At 40.9% G+C, this 10,950-nt stretch overlaps 1 protein-coding gene across 1 annotated transcript; it reads right to left on the bottom strand.

The window, feature by feature from the left end:
• Positions 1-1,224: 1,224 nt before the first annotated feature.
• LOC146712581 (uncharacterized) lies at positions 1,225-9,232 on the bottom strand. The gene is made up of 6 exons (XM_085452176.1): positions 9,075-9,232; positions 4,961-5,302; positions 4,735-4,863; positions 4,065-4,373; positions 2,855-3,181; positions 1,225-2,774 (listed from the first exon to the last, which is right to left on the bottom strand). Exons 1-6 carry the CDS (start codon positions 9,100-9,102, stop codon positions 2,710-2,712), a joined length of 1,200 nt encoding a protein of 399 aa, XP_085308302.1. The 5' UTR covers positions 9,103-9,232; the 3' UTR covers positions 1,225-2,709.
• Between the last annotated feature and the right edge of the window lie 1,718 nt (positions 9,233-10,950).

The raw sequence follows: 10,950 nt of genomic DNA, 5'->3' as shown, positions 1-10,950 counted from the left end.
AGATTGCTAAAATAGAGCAGTACTAACGTTAGCTGGGTTGCCAAGCAAGTGTCTTACACATGAGAATATATCACAAAAGAAAAAAATATATAAACTTTTGCAGAAAGTGTAAAGTGTAAAGACCTCAGAGCTGGACTGATGTGGTCCACTTTTTTGGTCTTAGTGAGGACTCGAGCAGCAGAGTTCTGAGTGAGCTGCAGTTGTCTGACTGATTTTTTACGTAGACCTGTAAAGATGCTGTTACAGTAGTCAAGCCTACTAAAGATGAATGCATGGAGTAGTTTTTCCACAGCCCCATCCTCCAGGGCATGAGGTCCCAGATGAGGGGTCACTCAGAAGCCGCAGAGCATAAGCTAGGGGGGGTTGCAGTCACGTGCCCATGAGCTCCGCCGGCAGCCAGCTGTGCCAGAGTGACCGAGCCCCAGGCCGAGAGGCCGAGGGCACCCCACCCCCGAAGGGGCCCGAGCAAGCCCCAGGCTCCAGGCCTCGACACGCAGCCACCAGGAGTGAGCCTGTGCGTACCTGGATGCATACATACTCTTTTCTCTATCATACTTTTTTTGGTTTACAATAAAAGCCAAATTGGTTTGCAAAATCTAATGTCATGTAAGAAGCATATAATGTGTACAAGTCTGTATAATCCCTTGACAAATAAAGAATGGATAAAAGGGAATTTTTCGTTCCCACTGTCGCCAAAGTGCTTGCTCATATGATTGTTGGGTTTTCTCAAAATTTGTAACATTTTACGGTCTACCTTAATATATAAAGTGCCTTGAGGTGACTGTTGTTGTGATGTGGTGCTGTATAAATAAAATTGAACTGAGTAACTGAGTGCTATGAGAGGAACTTTAGACTGGCAGCGTGTCCAGGATGTGCTCCAACTTTTGCCCTCCTGAATCTGAAATGGGTAAGCAGAGGAAAACGGATGTATAAATGCTGTTTATTTAACCCTTTACGACCTACCATAGAAGTCTGCCACAGCTTATCTTTATATTTTTTCATGCTGCATTTTAAGTTGCCATACATCAATACAACTGTTATAGACCAAATTGTAATATGTGTATGCATTAAGTCCATAGTAACTACATAAATTGCAAAAAAGTGAAATAAACAACAAAAAAAATTAAAATTGTTCTTCATTTTTTTTACATATATTTGTAGTTATAGAAATTTCAGATGTTTATCCCTCAAAGCTGTAAATACAAAAAAGTTGCACAAAATAGCTCCAAGAACAAGAAATTTATTTTGAGTGTCGTCATAGTTTTATTTTTGAGATACACCAATTTTTATATACTGCAGGAAAAACGAAAATAAATATTGTAATCTAAATTTGCAAAAAAAAGCCCAGCATGTGCATCAAAATAAATTATTCAAAGCAATTTGAGTTCTAAGCATTCCAGAAACTATACAGTGTAAAAACACCAGTGTAGGCTTTAAAGGTGTGTTACGAACTCGCATGTCCATGTGTTTGTTTTGTGCAGGTGTTGTGTCTTTTTATGTTAATTTAGCTGTGCCAGGGCCCTGCTCCGATTGGTGCGTGGATACACCGCCCCGATGTGACTGGTCCCAGCTGGAGGACCCGCCCATTAAAAGGAGGCTGGAGTGCTACAGCGGGGAGAGGTCCTCGCGTTTCTCCTCATGACCCAGCAGTACTCCTGTGGCAGCCGCTGGCTGCAGTGCGCTTGAAAGTTGTGGAAGTGGAGTGGGTAGGGGTGAGCTGCCGTTTCTTTTGATCACCCGTTTTCTCCAGTTTTGAGTTAGTTAAGGAGGTCAGACTCTGTCTTTATTTTCGACTTTGTTTTGGTAAGGTCAGGGGTGCGGGATTTGTGTAGATTTGTTTTGTTTATTGTTTTGGCCTTGGCTCACCCTGAAGTGTTGACACTCCCGTTTTGGTTCCTTTATTTCACATTGTAAACAAATCACCTCATATCTAACGGATTTGTTTCTTGTGGCTGCTTGGGTCTTGGGGGGGGGGAAGCGAGTGCCTCACTCATGTTATGGCCTGGCCCTAGACGGGTCGTAACAGGTGTCGAAGGTAAAAAACCCCCAAAAAAACAACCTACAATTTTTGTGAAAATGACGTTACTTCCAGTTTCAAGCAGGTAACATGGACATGCCATCGTTCGTCTAAGTCTATTTCAACATAGGAAGTGTTACAAACAGCTGATCGGATCGGCAAAGCGTGTTTCTGGAATATTATGTTTTTGTTGCTGCAAGTGCTTTTTATGCAATTTTTGCAAAGCTATATGTGGGAGGAAACCATGACCTAGGACAAGCTGATGGCATAAGATGTAAGTACAACTCCTCCGGTTTTATCCATCCATCCATCCATCCGTCTACCGCTCCTAACAGTTTTAAAGGGTTAATGAATACTTGTGTACCTTAGTCTATATAAAATGTTCATTGAACAAATGTATAAATGGTGCTTCACATTCTTTCACATCACATGCAGATGATATTGATATATTTCTTGCACTGTACTTTCTTCATGTTACTGAAACAGCCAACAGTAAAGTGACACTGTTGCTTGTCTAATCATACTGAGAACTGACAAATATGAGGACAGACTGTTGACCTCACTGAGACTAATAACAAACAAAGGGCTCAGTATCAGGTGAAATCATCTTCCGCCCTTCATCCATTGTCTGTTCATGATGTCCTTCACGGACCTTTGCTCTTTGAAATCAGATTAATAATGAAACGAACACATCAAACTGATTGATCATTGGACCTGATCCTGATGTTATCTGTTTGTTTCTTGGCCTGGTTATTCCCTGCAGAGGAAACAGAAGAGAGTCACACAAACAAATAAATAAACCAACATGAAAAATCATGAACTAACTCACTAACTAACCTATGACTGTGAGCCACACTCTCTTGTATCTCCAGGTTTCCTTGTTGTTGACCTCACAGCCGTATCTCCCACTGTCACCCTCCGTGGGGTTTTTCAGGGTCAGACCGAGGTCTCCAGCGGTCAGCAGGTCTTTCTTCATCTCCGTTCGATCTTTGTAATGTTCGTCCTGTTTGTCAGGATGGTCAGAGCGGTTCTCATACACATAGACCTTCATGTACTTGGGTTCAAGGCATTTCCACACCACTTCAGTGTCTTCAGGCAGGTTTTCTGTGGTTTGAAAGGGCAGCAGGACAGACTCTGCCCCGTCCTTCACTTCTACATGACAGTCTGAGAGGACAACAAACACAACATGAGCTCTATAAAGACAAACATTTGACTTTTTAATCCACCAGTTTTTTTTCTGTTAAATCACTTGCAGATGCTTTCTAACATGCAGTACCATGAAGTAATTGATTTCTTTCTTCTTGTTTTTGCATATTTGTCACCCATAAATGTTTCAGATCATGAAATGTTTTTAATCTTAGACAGAATAGTCTAAGGAGCTTGGGAAAAAAAGCATCTGGTAAGTTGCTTGAAGACGTTTCACCTCTGATCCGAGAAGCTTCTTCAGTTCTAAAGGTCAAATGGTGGGGAGTCCCAGATTTAAACCCAGTGGGAGTAACACCCCAAAGAGGGACAAATGACCCCCTGATGATCCTCTACAAAATCACATGAGCCAAGGTATGAAAACGGGTGTCACAATCAGCCAGGGTTTTGGGTGAGCTCCTTGTGAACAAGAGAAACTCAGCTCACTGTCATCCATCAGCATTTAAAAACGTATCTTATCTAACGTTAAAAACCATATTAACCCTGGAGAACCAATGGGGTCAGAGCCGACCCCATTGGTTTCCTGAATTGTTCAAATAATTATAAAAAGGTAATGGTGAACTGGACTTTACGCAGAAGCAGAGCATGGGTTCTCCAGGGTTAATATGGTTTTATTTATTTGTCACCCATAAATGTTTCCGATCATGAAACAATTTAAAATTTTAGACAGAATAACCGTAGTATCTGCTGTGTTCAAATTTATCTTCGAGCTTGGTCGCCTCATTAACTGCTAATATTTAACAGTTTCTCTTCCATCAATTTCCCACAAATAGCTTCATTAGTTCTTCCAAACCATCAAATTGTCACACACAATCTGTGAATAAGGATCATTTGCAACACTGACCTTTGACTTTCAGCTCCACTTTTTTCTCCATCAGGACTTTTCCCTCCCTGCTGTAGACGGTGCAGGTGTAGGTGTCTGTGTCAGTTTCTGTGGGGTATGTCAGGGTCAGACTGAGGTCTTCATTCATTTCTGTTCGGCTCCTGTAACGTCTGTGCGGTTTTTCAGGCTGATCAGAGTCTTCCTGATACACGTGGACTATTCTGCCATCTCTGTCCTTCCACACGACTTTATTTACCTGAGACAGGTGAACTGTGGCTTTGCAGGGCAGCTTGGCAGACGTCACACCTGAACCCACCTCCACCTCACGAACTGAAAGAACAACCAAGCACAACATGAGCTGCACAGCATCAGCAGCAAACTTCCTTTGACAGATTCCTTTCTGAACCTAGCTGTTATGAGCAATGTGCAATGTCACCTGATGCTTTTAAGTTTCATTTTGAAGCAGGGATACAAATAACAAAGAGATCACAAAAGGGAACTAACATCAATGAAGCAACAGAACCAGAAACAGGGTAATGAAACTCAGAAGTGCTGCAAAATATTACACTCAAGGAATGAAACACTGTAGAACTAAGTAATGGATCAATGACACTAAGGATTATGAGGGATAGAAGCATCCAGATTTTTCATAGAATTATTGAGTAACACGCAGACATACACTCCTACATACCTTCTTTATTTTTCAGCCTTTTATATCCACAAAACATGCCGATACCACAGCAAATAGCCAGGACAACCACAGGAACCAAGACAGCTGAGAGAACTTTGGGCCAGACTGGAGGAGGTGGAGGAGGAGGTTCTGTAATTAGCACAAACACAAAAACCTGAACATCATCCAGCAGATTTTGATAAATTTAGAGTTCACTTCTCCTCTAACCTCTGTCTACGTCACTGACCTGTGACCTTCAGTTGTAAGTAAGTCCAGCTCACATCTCGTCCAGCGATGCGGAGGATGCAAGTGTAGGTTCCACTGTCAGAGATTGTCGGGTTTCTCAGAGTGAGGCTGAGGTCTCCAGTTTGCAGAGCATCAGCACTCATTGATGTTCGGTTGGTGTAACGCTGGTTTTGGTCATCCAAATCATCACCACTCTTCACACGAACATGGACTGTTGGGATGTTGAGGTCCTTGCGGTCCCACACTGCTGCTGTGAACTCACTGGGAGCAGCTAGTAACTGACAGGGCAGCAGAACAGACTCTGCCCCCTCGTACACCTCCACTGCTGTGGCATGCTGGGAAACTGAGGAGAGAAAATATGAAGCAGATGAATGCAGTGATTTTGTAACATCAGGTGAGACAGTATGAGGACCCAAATGCACACGAGGTGAAAGTTTAACTACAGATGCAAAGGTGGGTTCTGTTTACAAGTGATCAATTCAGCATCAGAGATTTTCACACCTATGTCATGGTCTGAGCTGGTGGACCGTGAGGAGTGGAGAGTGAAACCAAAAGCAGACACTTGCAAAAGAAAGTTATTTTTATAAAAAAGGCAAGCTGTTTATTAAAACTGGATGACACTACAAAACAAAAGGCAAAACAACAACTGAGACACAAAAAAAACTAAACTGAGCAAACAAAACCTAAAACCAACATACAGAACACAGGGAAGATGGAGTCATGAGGCAGTGGCTGGTAGCCAACCCACTACCTTTAGGAGAGTGAAACTAAAAGCCTGTCTAAGAGCATCAGTTTTGTAGCAATGAGTTTATGTCAAAGACAAACCACGGATATACTGTCCACTTTAATTCTCTGTCTCTTAAGCTGCAAGTGATTAAAGAATTAATAAAACATTATTCATTAGAGAAGAAAGCAAAATTCAAAACAGACTTGTGTATCTTGAAGTGTGTTCTTACAAGTCTGTGTGCATAGTTCAGTGATGACAACAATCACATCAAAGAGTTTTTGGTTATCAAGATTTCCCTGTGAGGTTTGAAAACTTGGAATGTTACATACATTACATTTTTCGACCAATAAGAAAGGGCGGAGTTTTTTTGGAGTCGTTTTTGCTCACAGGCTTTCGAGCGTTTTCTTTATAAAACGCAGTTTTTACCGTTTCTTCCTGCAGTAAATATAAACAACGATAGTATTCAGGAAGAAAAACAAACATTGCAGATATTTTTATCATAACTCTGGTTTTACGTGGCCGATCAACACAATTTAAAAACTGGTATAAAGTCCACACTTTTCCCGTCAATTGTTCCGTCTGTCCTGCTCACATCTCCAATGGTTGTACACGTTGTCATTAACGTGGCTTCACTCCACATCAGCAGCTTTGCTCGCTAAAACACCGGCACATAAGGACGCTGTCATAGCCTGTCAACCACGTTGATTAGCTGCATTTATACGAATGTGAATCGCATCATTAGCTGGACTATGAGATAAGGTGGCATCGTTGTAATCCCATACAGGAGCAGCCAGTCACTTACTGACTAACACTGCTGATGAACATAGCTGAGCAGTAACGCGTTGCAAGAAACGTGTTACTGTAATACCATTACTTTTTTCAAGTAAAAAGTAAGGGATTACTATTGCAAACAAGGTAATTAGATTACCGTTACTTTCCCGTAGGAACACTGCGATACTGCGTTACTAAAACCGTGATTTTTTTTTGCGAGAATGTCTCATGACAGTGACGTAAGCAAGGGCGCCGTTAGTGACAACAGCTGTGTGCAGATCAACAATGGATCACATATCGATTGTGGGAGAGAGTATGAGCGTGCAGCGTTTAAAGCGTGGAAGTACTGACCTTACTTTGAGTTTGATTCCATAAAATGTGACGAAAACATTAGTGTCCACTGTTCACTGCGTGGGAAGAAAACTTCTTTTTACAGCGAAAAAACCCCCTAAACTTCAGAGCAAGCACCGGGTACGCTACCACGTAATGGGAAACTCACAGACAAACTTGCTGATTCTTCCACTGACCGCTGCGGCACACCTGCACCAGGGTAAACACCTGCCTGCCACACTCCTGCTTTACAGGTGAAAATAGAGCAACAGGACCGCTGAGTCTTTGATTTTATTTATTTTCTGCTGTGTTTTACTTGCATCTATTTGAAAGACTGAGTGTAAACACAAAAGCCTATTTTATTTTATGTCCTGGAATGTGCAGAAAATAGGTTCAAATGTTAAAGAAATCTCTTCCAGTTAGGGAATGTTGCAGATAATTAAATCTTTGCTTGAAACATGAAGTTAAAAGATTAAAACTAATACAAAAAAATTAAAATGAGACTTTTTTAAAATTTGATTACATTTTGTATGATGGATTATGCAGAAAAAGTAGAATTGGGCTGAAAGATCTATCAATTTATCAATTATCTATTTATCTAATTTATCTATTATCACATCCGGTTCTTTTATATTCTTTTACTGACCGAGAAAAAACACAACTCAGTGTGGTCAAAGCTCAAAAATCATCTTTATTCTACATTTCCAGAAAAGGAGAGCTGCAGATGCTAGCAAGCATCAACAGGTCTAAGGCATTACAAGCCGAATGGGTATAATATAATTCGGTTATACGTCACACATGGTCACACAGAGTTTCAATCAAAACAGCTCCTGCTACCTAGTCTCACTTCCTGTACTCTGCAAGCCTGCACAAAGCGTGCAGTTTCCTGTCTTAGACATTACTCTGTGACCTTTCACACTCCTTATAACTTAAAGTGGCATTTTTCTACACTGGACTCTATAAAACAGTATAAACAGAAAATAAGCACTAAGAATATATATTTATTCCATAACACTATTCAGGTTGTAAATCATGTTTTTAAAAAGTAACTAAGTAACTAATTACTTTTGAAAATAAGTAATCAGTAGAGTAAGAGGATTACTTTTTGGGGGAAGTAATCAGTAATGGTACTGATTACTTTTTTCATGTAACTTGACAAACACTGCTGATGAAGAGGAAAGCCAGATGATGTGATGTCGGGGTAGTGATAAAGAGTGTGGAACTGATAGGTGACCTAAGTGCTGCTGAGCCTAAATGCCAAAGAACTGTCTCAAAGATCCAAAGACTTAAAATGAAGATGCTTCAGTGATCTGACAGCTACTGCACTGAACAATCAGCCTAATGGCCTTTTGGTCTGTTGACACATGACGATTAGTTCATGTGGTTTCATATCTGAGGAGAAAGGACATATCTGAATGAGAGAAAACAATGATGTTAGTCAATGTTTATAATGGTTATAATTTAACTGTTCTGACAGATCTGATAAACAGTTAATTTTTTTTCTTTAAGCATAATTGTACTGCAGAACAGTGCTAGTTGGTAAGATTCATGTATTTACTTTATTTCTTTCTCATTTACAACTACCCTGACCACCCTGAGTCTGGTCCATTTCCTATTGACTATTAGAAGGGTTAGTCATTAACCCCTAACCCTAACCCTATAATTTAGTGGTTTGGGCTTGGAATGAACCTTTTCTGTGTTATATCTCTCGGCTGGCCTAGGAATGCCATGGTTTTCCCCCGGACAAGCTGGAGGAGGTGGCCGGGGAGGGGGAGGTCTGGACTTCTCTGTGTAGGCTGCTCCCCTTACGACACAGCCCCGGATAAGCAGAAGGAGATGGATGGATGGTTTATAGATCAATATATTAAATAAACACCTTAAGAAAATCTAGCTAAATAATTTAATTCATTCATAGTGACAGAGGAATCAGAAAAACAATGAAAAACGTTTTTCATTGAACTTAACACAATTACATAAAAGTTTACATATAATTAAATACACAAAGTCACCATTTAGGCATAGGTACTTTTGTGTGTGTGGTGCTCCAAACAACTATCAAATATGAGAAAGTAATTTGAAATTAATTTAAGTCCTGATTGATTTGGTCCCCCCTGAGTGAAAGCTGCAGAGAGAGGGTCTTCATTCAGGAGAATACACACAGCAGTCATCAGTGTCGTTGTTACAATATGACCTCAAGTTACAGACGTGTGTGTGTGTGTGCGTGTGTGTGTGTGTGTGTGTGTGTGTGTGTATGCATGCATGCAGAGGATCAGAGTGTCTTTCTTACTGAGTAAGAGGAGCAGCAGAATCTTCATCCTGCAGTCAAAATCCCATTAAGTCTAATCCTCAGTCAGACTGCGGACACATAAAGCAGCACACTGCAAACACTCCCAGAGACTGAAGCACAAACACCAGTTTACTTTCAGGTTCACTGTTCAGTCATGGGGGAGGGGATCCCGAGCAGAGAGTATATAGTGTTGCAGTGCTATAGTCCTATTTTTATCTGGGAGAAAACAGAACTACACTGTAAAAAATGGCAGTGAAATTGACATAAAAACCATGTAAAATCCCTACAGAAATGTATAGTAAACCCCAAAACACGTTTTTCTGTTTCAATCACAGTGAACTTTTGTAAACTATTAAACAGAATGTTTTTGTTATATTTACAACATCAATGTGTGATTATAATCAAATTTATTTGTTAAAACTACAAATATTGGGAACAAAAACAGTGAAATACTTTAATACTCATAACAAAACAATTATGTTAATTTGACATGCAAATATTGTAAAAACTATAGTTTTAGTCAGTTGTTTTTAAAAATACACGAATTATATGTAAGTCACTTTACAGGTTTATACTGTAGGCCTGTAACGGACCTACTTTTAACATGATTCATGAAATTATTCAAATTCAGGTATAGGGCTATTAAAAATGTTTTCACAGAAAATTGTGAACCTGAGAGGTTACTTCTCTATTTTTATGCTATATAAAGATATACAATTATAATGACATTGTCATTTTTCTAATCATTCAGGCTATTTGCAGCCTATTGTAGAGTAACCTATAAGAAATTATTATTATCAATAGCCTAAGTAACACTTCTGTTCAGTCATAATTCTTGTGTTCTTTATGTTTCTTTTCATTGTAATGTGATACTTAGACTAGACTACTGTTTTTGGGTTAGGTTAGCAATGTTGTTAAGCCCATAGAATGTCTATGGTGCCTTCTCTCCACAGAGCTGTAGGCCACTGTAGCCTGCACTGAGTGCGCCTAATTTTGAGAAGGGTCTGGCTGCAGCCAGTGGGGAGCGCCATATTGTGATCTCCACAGTCACCGGAAACACGTAACCTCCACATTTTGTTCACAGAAAAAGGCTGAGTACTTTGAACTGCCACTCAGTTCATAAGCGCAGACAACAGTTAGGACCCTTCCCTCACCCTGAAGGTGCTGGGAACAAACCCTCTTGTCCACTGGAAGAAAACCCCGGTGAACCCCAAGCTGAGGGGATATTAGATACCTACTCCAGCCCGCCGTCATCTCATAGGGGTCTTCTGAATCACACTTTGTCTGGTCCCTCACCCAGGACTATTTTGCCATGGGAGACCCTACCAGGGGGCATAATCCCCAGACAACATATCCCCTGGGATCCCTGGGATACACAAACCCCTCCATCATGATAAAGTAGCGATTTGTGGAGGGTAAGTAGTTTGTCTGATAGATGAGCTCATTTTTAGTAACAACACCACAGCAGAGGACAGGTGCAAGTGTCTGTCTCCTGAATCCAAACTGGAAGCTGGTTCCACAGAAGAGGGGCCTGAAACCTGAAGGCTCTGCCTCCCATTCTACTTTTAAATACTCTAGGAACAACAAGTAGGGCTGCAGAGCGAGAGCGAAGCACTCTAATAGGGTGATATGGTAAATGGCCTGCATTTGTATAGCGCTTTTCTAGTCCCTAAGGACCCCAAAGCACTTCACACTACATTCAGTCATTCACACACACATTGGTGATGTGGCAAGCTACATTGCTACAAGCTACAGCTGCCCTGGGGCGCACTGACAGAGACGAGGCTGCCGGACACTGGCGCCACCGGGCCCTCTGACCACCACCAGCAGGCAAACATGGGGTTAGTATCTTGCCCAAGGATATTTGGCATGCAGG

This window comes from Copadichromis virginalis, linkage group LG3, assembly GCF_057382275.1.
Source record: "Copadichromis virginalis isolate Kocher_CV1m ecotype Utaka linkage group LG3, C_Virginalis_male_GT1.1, whole genome shotgun sequence".
In the NCBI taxonomy this organism is placed as follows: Eukaryota; Metazoa; Chordata; class Actinopteri; order Cichliformes; family Cichlidae; genus Copadichromis; species Copadichromis virginalis.
This window is presented reverse-complemented; position numbering and strand designations above follow the sequence as displayed.